The 17168-nt window shown below is 35.8% G+C and overlaps 1 protein-coding gene across 4 annotated transcripts in view; it reads right to left on the bottom strand.

Moving 5' to 3' along the window:
* Positions 1-860: 860 nt before the first annotated feature.
* Positions 861-17168, bottom strand: part of lcor (ligand dependent nuclear receptor corepressor) — a 59875-nt gene continuing 43567 nt past the window's right edge. For all 4 annotated transcript variants that reach the window (XM_081706167.1, XM_027010487.2, XM_027010488.2 and 1 more), the window contains 2 exons: positions 10514-10610; positions 861-10118 (listed from right to left, as the gene is read on the bottom strand). In XM_081706167.1, coding sequence (XP_081562293.1) covers positions 9044-10118; positions 10514-10610 — 1172 coding nt within the window. In that variant the 3' untranslated portion in view covers positions 861-9043. The remainder of the gene's footprint in view (positions 10119-10513; positions 10611-17168) is intronic.

Raw genomic sequence — 17168 nt, 5'->3', positions numbered from 1 at the left:
TTGGCAGCGTTGGATGCACTGATACATAATGTCCCAGAGGTTCTCAGTTGGGTTCCAGTCTGGGGAAAGTTTGTCAAACTGGTCATACTGGATGTTGTTGCAGGCAGCATAATGTTCACCAAGGCATCTCCAGACTTTTGTGACATGTGTTCAGTGTGAACCTGCTCTCATTTGGGAGGAGAAAGGACAGACCTGCCAGTTTTGGTGTTCTCTGGCCAGTCAAGCTGCACAGTGCTGGGCTGTGATCAACGGTCCCAGTAGAGGATGTCAGGGCCTTATGCCACCTTCATGAAGTTTGTTTCTGATAGCCTGGTCAGAAATATGTACATCAGTAGCCCGTTGGACGTCATTTTGTAGGGCTCTGGCAGTGCTCCTCCAGATATCGCTCCTGTTGCTGGGTTGATACCCTTATACAGCCCTGTCCAGCTCTCCTTGTGCAATTGCCCATGTGATGGTATCTCCTCCAGTCCTTTGAGACTATGCTGGAAGATACAGCAAACCTTCTTAGGATGGCATGTATGGATGTGCAACCTGAATGGGCTGCAGGAACCACCTCATGCTACCAGTAGTGACAAGGACACTAGCAAAATGCAAAACAAAGGTACTGTAGAGAAAAATCAGTCAGGAAGGACAAGGAGAGTAATTATCTGTGGCCACCACCTGAAAACCCATTCGCTTTTTGGGGGTTGTCTTGCTGTTACCCCTCCAGGTCACCTGCTGTCACTTTCATTTGCACCAAAGAAGGCCAAACTGATTCACAATTGCTTATGCTTCCTAAATGGACAGGTTGATATCCCTGAAATTTAACTGACTTGGAGTTATACTGTAATGATTACCTGTTCCCTTAATTCTTTTGAGCAGTGTGTACACACACACACACACACACACACACACACACACACACACACACACACATATATATATTAATAATAAACAAACTATATTTTAAACAAGTAGCATTATATCAGCGATAGTTAATATTTTTACTTCTTTTTTCCAGTGTAGATATAAAAGAAAGATAATGCCTTTACCCCACCTACAAAAAACAACCCCCCCTCAAAAAAAAAGTCAGATAATCACTAATTCATATTGAAGATATGGTTCATACCCATAAAGCAAAGCTTGGAAATAGGATCTTAAGACCCAAGTGCCTACCCAGTGTGTGATTACCACTGTACCATCTATATTATTAGCAGTGAAGATAACACCAAATTCAAGAATGGTCTATAAAATGTTATGAGAAAAAATGAAGGAAAAAAAAAACCCTCCATCATGTGCTACATGGGCTATTAAATCATTAAAAATGAGGAGAAAGACATACAGTCAGCTGTGAGCAAGACAATGAAAATGTGAATGGTATTCTACTTACATGTGGAGGTTGTCAAGATTTACAAGGATTTATTTTCTGAGGTATTCCATGTTGTAACTTTTTCATTAGATCATAACACATCATCACATACAGCACAAACACGAAGAGAACAAATAAAATGCCCTTCTACTTGTCTTGGTGTACAGGGGACCAAACAATTAAGCTCAGTTTGGGGTGTCCCCCTTTTTTTTGTTTCCCAAGCTGGCCAGAACTTTATTTTACAATCCTTGCTGTTTATAAAGCACTGAAATAAGGGTATTTGGCTGTTTTGTTTTGTTTTTTTTTGTTTGTTTTTGTTTTTTGTTTTTTTACAGTTTATCTACAAAAGGCTATTGAATCTGGAAATATTACTAAGTTCAGTTGTCTGGCTGTTGGGGGACAGCTGGTGTCTTTGGCCAGTAACAACAAAGCTCAGTTTTACTGGAAACAGGACAGTGGAGGTTGTTTAATTAGGAGTTTTCCAAGATAATATAACTGCCAAAACTGGCACAGCTTGATAAATATTGCAGTATAATTTGTAAAAGAATATTTTCAACAATTTCAAGGAAAAAAAAAATCTGGGGAAAAAAAAAATACAATAAATAAAGTGATTGATCTGACAATAACTGGTCATGATGTATGATCTGTTGCAGAATATAAACCATATTCAAATGCAAAAAGGCAAAAGGCATGAAACCAGACTTTAAAGAAAGAAAATTAAACATAAAACATGTCCTTGACCAGACCCTATTTTTGTGAAATGCTCACTTAATTTCTTACACAAAATTATAATAAAACTTTAAAAAAGTAAGAATGTTGTGAGTTTAGCCTTTGAAATATTTAAAACCAAACATTTGTTGAGCAGCAAATAAGTCAAAAGACCATATCATTTTGCCCTAGAAAGCATTTCACACAGCAACAGAAAAATATTTTCTATGATTAGGATAAAAACAAAATTATAAACTAAGAATTTAGGCGAAATGTCTAAAAATATTTATTTCAATCCTGATTCAGTTTAACAAAATGTCAGCGCTGTTTGATATAGAATAACTTTTCCTATTTTTATAAAAGCAGAAATGTCCACTTTGCTTTGAAAATAAAGATGAGTGTTTGATTTTGTTAGCAGTGTGACGTTAACCTGTGGAAACTCAGTTGGGAGACTTAATTAACCTAAACTGGGTAATCAACATATAAAATCACAAGGGTGATAAGGACATAGTCATTGTATCTAGTGTGGAGTGCACATGAACTTGCCCTACAGCTGAAAAGGTTTAGCTACTCATCTTGTAGCAGACAAAAGCATCACAAATATTTCTAATAGTGGACCACTCTTCTCTGTTTGAAATGCTACAGTTTAGAGACAAGAAACGGCATTTCGCAAAGCTTCTATCCCGACAGTACTATCATAACCTAAGCCATCAACTGTTAAAACCACCGGCAGGCTGAGGTAGCAAAAATAATAATAAAAGTCTTACAGTCCACTGGACTGCAAGGCTGGAACAGTCACCAGTGCAGTACACAGTAAAATACAAATCTGATGTCAAAGATCAAAGGCAAACAAGGACAAAGTATTTCCGATGTATCATCAAAGCAAAAAGTGGAAGCAGGTTTTAAAACAAATCAATTGGTTCAATCAATACTAGTTAACAAGTGACAGAAAAGAAAATCACAATTTTGTGTCATACAATTTAGCAACAGTATATACGCAACCCTAAAATAAAATAAAACCTATAAAGGAAAAAAAATTAAACACCACATTCAAATGTTACTTTGTAAACAATAAATAATAATAACCAAGAAAAATAAAACCACAAAAATTGTACTGTTATTTGCTGGAGTGAAATACACTTGTAGGGAAGGCACACCTTTTTAGCACATTTATAACTGGACACACCCATACACTCACAGACCATTGACTATTTGATCAGGCAGTTTCTATTTCTGTTACTCTGTTATTTAGCTGTCCTCTTGGATTTTTGTTCACTCTCCAGTTTACTTGACTGTATTTTAGTAGTAGAAAACCTCTCTCAGGGGTGGAAATATTACTTTATAATTGAAAACTCTTTAGCTTCATGTAATTTTAAAATCAGGGGTATCAACACGCAAAGAATTTACCAAAATTCAGAGTACACCTTACTCTAATCAGACATGTGCCAAGTCTCTCCCTTTGCTATAAAGAGGTGAGCTTCCCTACAATGTTAGTAAGTTTGATATGATATTAGATATGGTGGTTGGCAGATATTCTCCTGGCTGTGACAGAAAGCCCAATTCAACAAAACACCTGAAAATATTAAGCTATTATCTCATTTTTTATACATGCTATTATTGTTTTACCAATATTATTACATATATTACTGTGGAAAAGTCAAATACATGACCTCTTGTTTTTTTCCTTCTGATATCTGAAAACTCTGAATATACCTTTATCCTGTCTCCAAAGCCTACACAGCCAAAGAAAATGATAAAGGGTCATCTGCATAAAGGGATTTTGAATTTTGCTCATATTGTCATTTCAGTACACAGTTGCCCCACTGAGAGGGTGGCCCTTAAAATAATTCCAAAAGCACTTCTAAATTTGTGGGTTTTGCCAAAGAGTGCCCTTGATCTGAATAGCAAGGGCATCATAAATCATTATATAATTAAGAACACATGAAATTATATAATTAAGAACACAATGCAATTGAACAAAAGCCACAACCTGGTTTTCTTTTATATATTCAAGTTTTTTTATATATATATATTCATATTTTCATTCAGTACATTCAAGTATAACTTTAGAGATCAGTTACGCCTTAGCTTAAAAAAGCAGTGTAGTACACAAGATTTTTCCAATAAAACAGGATTGCCTGGGCAGAGGTCCTTCATGAGGTGTGCAAGTAAACAGCTTCTGAGAATAGTGAAGCCTTTTGCCTACACAGCTGATAAAACACCTATCCAAAGTATCCTGTTTCTTTTGAAACCCTGTGTACTACTCTGCTAATTTTTATGACCTCTCTCACTAGATCCATCTAAAAACACTGCATTGTGTGTCATACATTTTTTAAACTAATACATAAGAGGGGAGGAAAATCATTCAAATTAAATTTGTTCCTTGACACCATACCATAAATGTCTGATTAAACAAAAATAGTAGCTCAAAAGGTGTGCCTATCCTTTTAAAAGATGCAATTTAAACATTTCTAAACAAAGTTTAATAGGTTTTAAAAAAAGGTTTAAAAAAAGATATTTTATAATGATGGATGCCCTGAATTAAGGTTTTTTTTTTTTTTTTAAATTCCAAAAAACGGGGGGCGGGGGGAGTGGATTTTTTTTCAAAATAATTGAAATAAAAGTGGCTCTTCTGTAAGACATCCATCATAGCCAAAGCTAATCAGTAAAATCATACCTGCACACAGGTACCATAGATACGTGTTTCTATTTGTATCTATGCTTCTGTGTACATAAGTATGCACCAGTGTATCCTTAACTATAATTGTGTGCTGATTTTAAGAGTCTGTGTGTGCTAATGTCAAAACATCAACACTGAATTAAAAAAAAAACCTGGGTTTAGTTAAGCAAATAAATTACATGCATCCTTCATCTTTTCTTTACTAGAAGAAAGGGCTAAATCATTTAAAAACTGCTTCCATAAAATTGTATCCAAGTTCCCAGAAACACAAATACAGGAAAAAAGCCCTGACTGGTAAAACTAGTACAATCAGCTGCTCTGGAGAGGTCAAACCTGAGGAAATGCTGTTAACTGGATTTTCAGCCCAGAGCAAAACTCTTCACACCAAGAAAAATGGCAATCTGATGTGTTTTCTATGAAAATGAATGGTATATGCTGTATTTCTTTTTCCTCCCAGTGAAAAAGAAAAAGGTTAAAATGATTTATCATGTGTGTCATTCATATATATATATATATATATATATATATATATATATATATATATATATATATATATATAGCAAAGTTATATAGCAAGAGAGAGAGCGAGAGAGAGAGAGAGAGAGAGAGAGAACAGAAAGTTAACATTTTTCCCCCTTGGTACTCCTGTCATGGATCACAGGCCAGAAATATAGTAATCATCATTAAGCCAGGGTCTATGCTTTTGTAAAGGGAGGTGGAGGAAAAAACATCTCATAGTGCATAGTGCGATGTCTTATCTTAGAGCATTCCATGCAGGGGAAACAATCATTTGAACAAATGGACTTATTGGCACAGACTGGAAAACCCGACCAAGCATTTAAGTTTAAGCAAAAAAAAAAAAAAAAAAAAAAAAAAAAAAAAAAAAAAACAACCCTGAATGAATAGGGTGCAAGTATTGGTCAGTCAGACACATGAAATATATCCTGCTGTCTTCCCTCAAGAGGTATGAGAGCAAAAGAGCAAGTGTGAGGAAGAGAGTGAGAGCAAGAAGTTCGCATTTCATACAACAGTGAACGCTTTTTTATCAGGCATTCCTGAACATGAGGCATGAGGCACACAAAGGAATATGTTTCCAAGGTTGAGGTATAGCAGTTGGACAAAGATAGCCATATAATGTCTATATGTACATGTCTATGTATACAATTTCCCAATAAAAGGTAGTTAAGTCTGTGTCATTCTCTGACTGACAAATATTGCTACCCCATCAGTTCAATCTATCCTGAGATACATAATGTCGTAGGCAATACATTTATGAAACAAAAAATGCAGAAAGGGCCATTAATTTAAAAAATAAAAATAAAAAATCAGTTGAAATCCTTTTTTTTTTAAACTATCCATATATATATGTGTAAAATTTAGATGGACCCTCTACATTCAATTATGCTTAAAGACTTCTTAAGTTAAAGGGGAGGATGTTTTTGGATAGGAGGTCTGTTAGCCCAGTGAAGAACAAATACTGAAAAAAATGGCATGCACCACATGCAGATCTGATTGCTGAACACTAGAAAATTAAGTTTGTTTTTACTCCTCTATGTAATCTTAACAATATAAAACACTTCCATAAATATTCTTCAGAATCAATAACATTAAAGCCCATTAACATGAGCTAGTAGTAGGGAATATAAATTCAAATGCTAAAACAAACTTTTAATAATGCCATTCACATCTGTCATACGAGCCAATTATAGAGGAAATATGTTCAAAGCCTGTATATGTATGTAGAGCTATAGAAAGATGATTCAAGAAAATTCTAAAGTCTATCCATACTGGCTGCTGGGTATTACTGCATCATATATCTTATAAGACATATAACACATACGAGCAAGCTCCAATTAGACACTTTAAATGCTCAGCATTAACAAAGTGTTAGTGCATCTTATGACTTCTTTCTGCAAGACTGTTCAGTTTGTAACAGATAAAGATTTAAGGTTATTTCTGACATTTATATGGCTGGATTTTTACAGATTTTAACTTGTTGAGGCATTCTGGGGTAATTTTCTTGATTTAATTAAACAAGTCTTTTCAAAGAAGATCTAAAAAGTATTATCTAACTTTTGCACATTCTCAGCAGATGTTCATGGAATGATGATAAAATGGTGGTGGATGTGGTTAGAATGAACACTGGAAATGGAGCCTATGTTCACATTGTGTTCATTAGGGTTTATAAACCTTTCATGTCTGATGCCATATAAGATTTCATTATTTTTTAAGATGATATATGACTGTTTTACATAATCACTGATGACAGTACTTGCCATAAAAGTATAATCTGCAGTGCCAAGTCAGACTTAAGTGCCAAATTATATTATATTTAAAAATTATAATAATAATAATTATATATGCTTCCATATAACAGAGAAGCTTATAGGTGCATGCCATTTATCTCCTGAAATCAAATAATTTGTCAAAATAAATAATACCAACATTTAAAGGTGTGACTTTCATCTAGTTTTGAAAGCAAGTAATAACTGTGTCTTTGATATACAGTTCTAAACAAATCCTCACAGACTGGGTGAACAGCAGGCAGTGATAAAGTAAATTGCTTTACACAGAATGCAACTTTCTGGTAACTAAAGGACAAAGAAATTAAATAATGTGAGATATAAGACAACATTAAAAAAATCAGCCAATAACTAATTTAAGAATAGTAAGACAACAGATATTGACAAATATATTAGAAAAACTACAGAATTCAAGCAGTCAACCAGGGTGTATTGAAGAGGTAATTGAAAGAAAAGAGTATGTTTGGGTCTGAGCTGCAGTGTTCTGGGGGATGTTAGGATTTTAATCTTTCTCCCCGTTTCACCTTCTTACCTCACCACCATCATTCCATCTGCGACTGCAATAGCTACTATAAGCTCATAATTCCAAACATTTTCTTTTTACAACAAAGTGCTATTCTCAGAAGTTTCTTGCTGAACTTTCAACAAATTGAACATTTCAAGGTATATTTTCTTATACTACTGATCATTTAATGCATCATAGCTCAACTAAGACTTCAGACACCTGCATATATTCCTGTATCCAGAAGAGTGCCTAAGTTTATTTTCTTCTTCCTGGAAAGTATGTTTTTTAAATTTATTCTGAACAAATGATCGCTATATTCATCTCAGTTGCCCTGAGTTTTAAATGAGAAAATGACATTATCATCTTGAGACAAGGATTGGCTTTGTGTTGGGATTGGCATTCTATCAGTATAATTTAAAACACATTAAACTTCAGAGTTTTTATGTTCCACCCCAACCTCCACAAACAAAAAGGCTTTTAAGTTTGCAAATGTCAACAACTGACTTTAAAGTAGTGATGAGAAAGAGGGAAAGAAAAGAAAAAAAATCCACCATTTCAATGCATAACAAATAAACAGATTAAAACAAAACACCTATTTAGTGTGATTAAAGTCAGTATTGACTGAAAAAATGTGCAAAAACAATAGCAACAAAAAAAGATGACAGTATCAAAGATAGACAGAATATTAAGTGCGCAATGCAAACAATGTCGAGGTAATTAGGTCTAATCGCCAGAATTATGGTCTGGTAAATGCCAGACTGAAAGTATAGTGCAAAATAAAGCGCAAAAATTAAAAGAAATTATAGTTTCATTTTTTTAAATCCTCACAATCATGCATCCCTGAATTACTATTTTTATGCAACATTTTCTAAAAAGACTTGACTAAATTGATTTCAGTGTTGCAGAATATAAAGGGTTGAAACTAACAACAGCAAAATATGTTTTTACCTGGCAAAAGAACAGATAATCTAGCATCGGATCCACTGTGAGAATCCTGACTTTGAAATACTCGTAAGCTTTACTTACCAAATTCTACTATAAACTCAGTGTAAGAGGGAGTTGTGGGGACAAGAGAAAAAAAAGGATAGATTTTTAAGGGGCTCATTGCAACCCATCATATCATCTATTGCACCCTATTTGTTTACTCCTCATAATTAGATACTGCCCCCAAAATGCCTTTTTAAAATAAATAATGGTATTAAAAGTTCAGATGAAAGGTGCAAGTAGGAGTTGAATCAACCTACTTTTTAAAATAAAATGTGGGGTTCACTTATGGCTTTAATAAGCATTTGTTGATCTATGAGATAAAAAATCCTAACAAATGCCTGCAGTGATTAAGTGACCCCTGTAATGTTAGCCAATAATTTTCATCCCCAATTATTGGTTCCCTGTGGTTGTGCTCACCCAGATACTGCAAAGTAAATTGGCACAATTAAAGCCATGTTCTTTTTTCCCAATTAGTATTTGAGGTTTATTAGTTTTGTCCCAGCTTTGTGTAATTACTCATCTTTTGTGTCTCCCACTCCCTGCAGTACATCCTCTTGCGCTGTGCTGGGGGTGGTCACCGGTGTTGAGGATTCAGTTTCAGCTGTGACTCCAGAGTCTTGTCCCTCCATCCTCATCATTAGTTTAAGCTTCTTCTTTGGTGGGTTCTTCAGCGTGCCCATCCTCTCTTTCACCTTGTACTCAAGTGTACTGTGAGGAATACCATAGATGTTCTGTGCCTTTGAAACACTCATTTTCCCACTCATCACCACAGCAATAGCCTCTTCTAGGATCTCACTGTTATATTGGCGGTACCGACCCCTCTTCTTGCGTGGCTGCTTGGAACCTGTTGGATCTGCTTCTGGATCTGAGGTTGGATATTGTGGTCCAGAAGTTGACTGGTCAGGATCTGTGCCCCAATACTCGCCCATGGCACTTCCTTCAAGGAGGCCTCCCAAGACAGCCCTGCGACTTTGTTTGGGCAAAATGGCCCTAAGCTTCCTGCTTAGAGAACTCTCCGAGTGCACACCGCCCAGATTCATGGAGGTATAACTATAGAGATCAGATGTATTTCCATGGGAATTCCAGGAAAGGTCCATGCCCCTGACTTGAGGGATCTTCAAGTCAACTGGAGGAGAGTTCCCTGCATCCTTCTTTGCTGTGATCGCAGCGACATCAAGGGACTTGCTGTGGGAGGCATTGGTGCCCTTGATCAATGTGCCTTGGTTCTCCAAAACAAGTGGCACATCCTTTAAATCACTGAAATTACTGTTAGCCTGTCTGAACTTCAATAAGCTATCTAACTGAGGTTTTCCCCAAGAGCCATCATGAGATGAGAGAGGATTGGTCTGACTGTGGTTAAGAAGACCAACTGTCTCCAAGGTTGCCAATGAAAGAGGGGAAGGTTGTCCAAGGAAGCGTTGCTTCTGGCTTAGGAGCTCCTCCTTTATGAGAAGTGATCGGGCAAGTGGTGTCTTGATAGGGGCAGGGCCAATGTGATTCTCCCAAATAGAATCTTTCAAGGCCTTTGCTGGTAGACCATCTTCATCGTCAACATCTCGGTATTTTTGATTGATTATCAAGGAATGCCTAATTGAGACAAAAATATGTGAATGTAAAACATATTGCACTTATGTCCTACCATGAAAAGCTGCTCTTAGTTGTGCTCCCTTTAGTTTAAGTGTCAGTGTCAAAAACTAAATATAAACAAGAATAATTTGCCATAATATACTGAATGAACAGATACCCATGATGATATCAGAAACCATGGTACAAACCATGTTGATTAAGAAAAACCATTGTACTGAGAGAGTAGGTAAAATCATCTATTTATGTCTTTGTCCAACAGGGTTTTTATTATATCATTAAAAATGATGTAAAATTGTAAATTGCATTATTCATCTGTTGACCATGGGGTTAGAGAGCAAACTGAGAGTGCTGAGAGTGAATTAAAAAGTTAAACAACACAAAATGGTTGCTCTTACCCTTTTACTATGGGCATGACAGAGAATCCTTGAGATGTTTTGAAAGAGAAGCTGCTACGATTCTGTTTTTTCTTTGTTGAGAGATCAAGGACGCCATCTGTAATTACAAATGCAATTCCCCCATAAGACAAGCACACACAATATGACAGACGTAAGATACCACTTTTACACAAGACCTATAATTCTAAAACAGTTCATAATCCAAATTACAGTCCAACTAGTACAATCTAGTACAGTCCACCTTGCAGAATAGAAAGGTGTTTGCCCTGTCATTGAGATATTGTAGGAGATTGGGAGTTAGATCCCCAGTGATGCCACAGCCATCTGTGGCTGGGAGCCTGAAAGAAAAAAAATTGGCTGTGCTCTCAGGGAGGGAGGGGTGGAATACTCACTGGCCCTTGTCAATTAAAGTGACACTAGCCAATTATGGATGTCTGTGAGCTCATGCATCAGAAAGGGGTGGATAGTGTTATCCTTTGAACATGTTACGCCTCCTCCTGGCAACGCATGAGCTGCAGTTTGAAAAGATGTGTAGTGATCGGCTGCATGTGCCTTGGAAGAAGCATGTGACAGACCACCCTGGTTGGCAGCTGTTGTGTGACACGGGAGAATTACCTGACAGGTGGGGATTGGATATGACTAAATTGCAGGGATGGGGGTTGTGGGGCAGAAATCAAAAACAATATGCAAAAAAATTTAAAAATGTAAAAATTTGTTTGAGGTGATGCAGCATGTCTTACTATATCTCTCTTTGTTCTACTTAACATGTTAACTAGCTCTAATGAAACTGAAGGGGAAATGCAAATGCAGAGAATCAGAAATATGAGTAAGAAATTGATAATTTAGTATTTTAAATAATGAATGAATGAATCAATAAATAATTACAATCTTCCAAAAGAAGATATTAATAACTGCTATGTTGCCCTATGACCATTTGACCAGAATACTAATTGTTCTCACCTGACTCTCATTAATCTTAATGTATTTAAACAGAGCTTATTTTCTCATTGTGAAGTACTGCGTCCCTCTAGTATGCATATCAAGCATTTGGATTGTGTTTGTTTGGATTTGCTCTTTAAGTACATTGTTTGTTTTTGTCATTTCAATCTTCACGTGTCCCTGTCTTTGATTTGGAATCCTCTTAAGCCTTAAGAAACAAGAAAGATTGAGGCCATGATGATGGAGCAGTCTATCCAAATACAAGAGTCTCTTGCTGTCTTAAAATGAGCACTGAAGAGCCATCTTTTGGAAGAGCACTTAAACATTAAGTTTGCGTTTAAATTTTTTTAATATTATCTAATAAAAAAAAAAAACTATACTTGTCTGCTCTGTTCTCTCTTTAGCATAAAGAGACAACAGGCACTTATATAAGTTGCTCTCGATAAGAGCGACTGCCAAATGCAGTCAATTTAAAATGTTGATAAAATCAATTTCCACAAAAATGTATTTGTTCTTCAATTGTTGTAAAAACTCCTTCCTACCATAGCCAATCAACTGGGACTATCTGTGTTATTCATCAACCATATCTCAACCTGAAAGCAAAAATGTACACCTTTGTAGAATTATACAAAGCACTTCTGTTTGAATAAATGGAAAAGAATGATTTACCTTTTACAATTAAGATACCTAGTCTGCTAGTCAAACAATACTATAATAGCAGAAATAATTTGAAATGACAAATACCTTCATGTGACCACCCAGTTAAAAATGTAGAATGAGCAGTATTTTTTTCTTAATAATGTATCAAATTTGAACTAATAAAGACTAAACAGACAGACAATTTAGATAAAACAGTGAATCGTGGAAGAGCTAGTTACTCAACCTGAAAAAACCCACCCTTGTCTTCAGCAATCTAGCTCCGACAGGGCGAGCTAAAATAACTGGTATATTTGTTAAAAAACAAAACAAACAAACAAATATAACACACAAAACATATACATTGTGTGTGATGTTACATATTATGGTACTTAATTAAACTCCTATAACATTAAGACTGTATTTTCTATATTAAAAAAAAAAAAAAAAAAAGCCAGTTCACATTAAAGATTAAGACTGACCTGCTTTTCAGCTGGCATGCTTGTGTTAATTACTTCACAATTATGGAAGACACAGTGAACATACCTCACATGTAGCCTACTGATTAAAGGAGAGGCAGGAGTCTGACATCATGTCCTGCAACATTCTACAACATATGTTTTAATTTGCTCTGTCTAGTTCATGTAAAGCCACTGTCATTCATTTGCTTATATACTCACTCTTTATTCCGAGTTTTATGGCCATGCATCTTTCTAACTTTTTAAAAGTCTTTTTAGCATAAACAACTCTGTTTCCTCTGGAGACCACTTTCTGGCTCCCACCATGTTGCATGTTTTAAATTTCTGTTATGTTGCAAATGCAAATGCCCATAAGGTACTCAAGGTTTCACATTAGGAAAGTAATCAGATACAAGCATTTCATGGCTATTATTTCTTTATTTATTGAATGAATTTATTTATGATTACCCACCTCATACAATATGAAATAGAAATTGTATATGTAATGGCCTCAGTTGGAGTAATCTCTTCAAGATGAGGTGTATACATAATCTATTTGACTGAGCCAGGAGCCAGGAGAACCTACAATAAACACTGTGCTGTTTTTTTTTTTTTGAGTCATTACTTTTGAACTATTAACTATTATTACACAATACAAAAAATACATATCTACAAATGTTTATTGCTATTAATTGAGTCAACCATGAATATTGTATTCATTGGTGCAAATCAGGCCCCCTCCAGCTCCACATTTAAGGAAATCTGATCTTACAAATTCTGAAATGTTTTACAGTACTATCTTGGCAACTAGTTATTTCTCTTATAGTAATTAAAAAAGGTTAAGTTAAATTTAACTGCATCATACCTCAGATAACCTGGTTCATGCTGAGCCTACTCTGCTGTTCTCATTCTGTTACACAAGTTACACAATCTAAGTCCTGCGACAATTCTAGAAATTTATAAATGGGCTGACCATTGGGTGGCTAAGGCAACTTTAGGGGGCCCAAGACCACATAGCAAAAAATAAAAATAAAAAAAAAGACAGAATTGTTAATTCATTGTTTAAAGAAAAACCAAAAAATCATAACCTTGAGTTTGAAATAAACATTCACTGTCATAATAGCGGAAAACCATACAGGAAGGACAAATCCGAATAACTTACAGAAATAAGTCACTTCATGAAGACTATGAGTACAAGTCTACTTTCAAGTCTTTAGTGCATATTTTAGTCTGAATATTAACATTAGGCAAAGTATTGTTTTGACGGCCCCACTGGTCAGAGAGGGTGGGGAGGGCACAGCATGGGATTGCAGGATGCTGTGTGTCTCCCTGCAGCCTCTAAACTAGCTAAATTAGTCATTTAATGTTGTTTAAGAGAGTGGTTGATTTGTGTAAGCTTTTGATGACTTTGATCTGTCTCCCTTAGTTTATTTTAGAGTGTTACCCTCTTCATGTGTCTTTTCAGTGATTCTCTTGATTTACCCTACAAGTTCATTCTGCTTGTGCTGTGGCTGTGCTCATTCTGTGACTGCAAATAATGTGCTTCTTGGATGTTTTTCAATTCTTTTTTCATACTGACACTACAGTATTACAAAAAAAAGTAAGTCCATACATTCATTATAGAAAGCCTGCATGAAGGAGAGAACTGAAATGCAGAAACAGGCAAAACAACCTGAACCTCTATTTAATCAATTGCTTGTATAGCCAATCACCTATTGTAATAGTTAAACCAGCACATGCTCTATTAGGTTTTACAATAATGTGATCTGTAACCAAGACCTCAGCTAGATGAGCTGACACTTAAGCTAAATAATAGCATATATCCTAACCTATGGGTTCAAGCACTTTATACTCTTACTTTTATACATAGCATTTACTGCCTGCTAATCAGACTTTTATTTATAAGGTTTTACAAAAGGCTCATTAATTAATATTGTCAGACATGTACTGAAAAAGAAAAGAATTGCAAATAGAAAATATTTATTCTAATATTCATTTAAGTTTCAGGAGTACACGCCGCTGACTCTGTTTTGGTTAGCTATGTTCATATTGGGATTTCTGAAAAAGAATACATGTGAAAGAGAACAGATGATATAAGAACACATGGAGAAGGTGTTTTGGCACAACTTCATTTTGCTTCGCTCTGCTGGCATCTGCAATTAACATCATATGCTGAACAACTTTCTGCCAGATGAGTGGGTGGAAACTGTGGGTGGAAACTGTGGGTGGAAACAGTTTCTTCAAAGCACTTCCCTCTGGCAAGAGGCTGAAGTCTGTTCTGACCAAAAACTCTCACCACAAGCTCAGTTTTCTTCCAAACTGCAGCCAGCCTCATAAACCCATTGCCCTGTGAATACATTGAACATATTTTTTCTATTACATAGCATATTTTTTATTAGCATACCTGTAAGCTATTCAATCTGGGCAAATATTATTGCACTATTCTTCATATATATTGTATAATTTTATTTACCTAATATATTTTTCTAGTTATTGTATTCTCTTTTCTCTTTTTATTCAGATTGCCACCAATTTCCCCAAGTCAATTTCCTTGTATGTGAAAATGTACTTGGCCAATAAACAAAATCTGATTCTGGGAGAAAAAAAAACCAAAACAAAAACAGCCAGTTCTGTGAAAGAAAAGTGTTGGTGGTATCCAGGAAGACCAAACAGATTTCAGGGGTGGCCAGTGATGATGAATTGGAAACATTCAACGAAAAGTAGTACACTAGTGAAAAAGTCAAGGGGATAGGTGTAGTAGCTAAGTACATCAGGTTGTGACGTTCACTCTGCTTTCCTCAGGACTCTTTCAGATATACGAACAAGGACGTGGTTGTGCGACTAACACCCCAGCGCTGTAAACTTTTTACACATGTGTATACATCCACATTAGGTATTATTCATTATACAAATATTCCCCTGACCTGATGCTTCCATGTATTGGAAAAAACCCTCTTTAATTTGGTTCCTGTAATTCCCCATTTCATTGCCAGTCCATTTGCAATCATCCTTCCCATTAAGTGATCAGTCCCAACTACAGTCATCTGCTCGGTGAGGGACGAGCCCTAAACTCATGTAGCGTGCCCCCCTTTACGGGGTATGTGCTCAATCGACAACACGAATAAAAATAACAAAAAAGGAAAAAAGGTTGATATATGTGTACACATTATTTATCATATGTGATCGTTACAAGGTTTGTATTCAAGCCAACGCTTTTAATACAGTCTTGCAAAGAAAAAAAAATATGATTTCTTAGCTTGCTTTGGACAAAATAATTATTTTCCTTTAGCTAAGATTTACAGACCTTCACACTTTATCCCCTTTCTCCTTAAATAGTAGCAAAAACTCTTAATATACCATTAATACAAGAAAAGCCACAAGAGCATAAATTCAATTTGTCATTTTAGACCATATTATGTACACCTTTAAACTTAGTTTTATTGAGAAAACTTCCATTACCTGGAAAACAATTAATGTAATTCCAATTCAGGTGAGATCTCAGATCTTAACTATAGACATAAGCCAATTTTATACTTAGGCATAATTTTGGTATCGTTAGTGAACAAACAGTTCCAGTAATTTCTTCTTTCAAACTGTTCTTTGCAAAGATAAATCAGGATTTTTTTTACAGGAAAAAAAAAAGAACATTTCTACCACATTTTAAATGGTCTTGATACTGCTAGAGACAGAAAAATACATTATGTACTTGTTGGTTGTCTTTGACAGAGATGAACACTGACTACTTTAAAAAAAAGCTTACAAAATATTGGTTTTAATGAAAATGCCAGAAACTGGGCACTGAATTACCTGATTGACAGATAGACTGATACGTAATTCTGACACCATAGAGCAAACCTACTACCTTTAAGTAAGAAGGTCCTGGTAAGGTTCTTTAGTGACTTCAAAGATGCATTGATGCCATAGTCTTGGAAGAATAGATCGTTTACCACTATTTCAAGTTTTATCCATTTAAAGATAATGACTCTTACCATAACAAATGGCTTTGTAATTCTTTATACACTTATATTAATAACTGTCTCATGTTATGGAATATTGTGTTGCTTGTTAAAACCATTCAACATACTTCAAATTGCTAGAAAGGTTCTAATTAAAGTGGTATTTAGAGCTAGCAGTCAAGCTTAGGAATGTTTAGTCTAACTAGCCCAATTATCAACTAAATATTGTCAATTGCTTTATTGAGGGCAGCAATTACATTAAACTCATACAGTATTGTTATAAAATATCCCCCCCGACACTGGCAGTTGGGACCTGCTGGAATGAACCAGCATTAGTAGATGCTTTCCTCATAGGTCTGTGGGGAGATGGGCAAGCAGGAGGTGGCGACCCTGAATGATATGATGCATCTTGCCAAGCCTTACAACCCTCTCCTGTAAGAGAGACACTGCAATCTCTGCAGAGGGTCTCCTCCAGTCCACCAGCAGGACCAGTTGCAGCTCCCGAAGAACCCATGCAGCTGGAGGGTGCTGGAGTTCAATGCAAGCGAGAAGAGCCAAAGAGAAAAGGCAATCTGGTGAGTTGCTCTCCTACACCATCGAAGTTTGGTATTTCTGTGAGAGTTTCGCACAAGGGTCGTTCCCCTCCAGTCACTGTGTTAGTGGACT

The sequence above is a fragment of the Electrophorus electricus genome, chromosome 23 (assembly GCF_041902795.1).
Source record: "Electrophorus electricus isolate QZ-2024a chromosome 23, ASM4190279v1, whole genome shotgun sequence".
Classification (NCBI taxonomy): Eukaryota; Metazoa; Chordata; class Actinopteri; order Gymnotiformes; family Gymnotidae; genus Electrophorus; species Electrophorus electricus.
The sequence above is the reverse complement of the archived record's forward strand: the minus strand, read 5'-3'. Positions and strand labels throughout refer to the sequence as shown.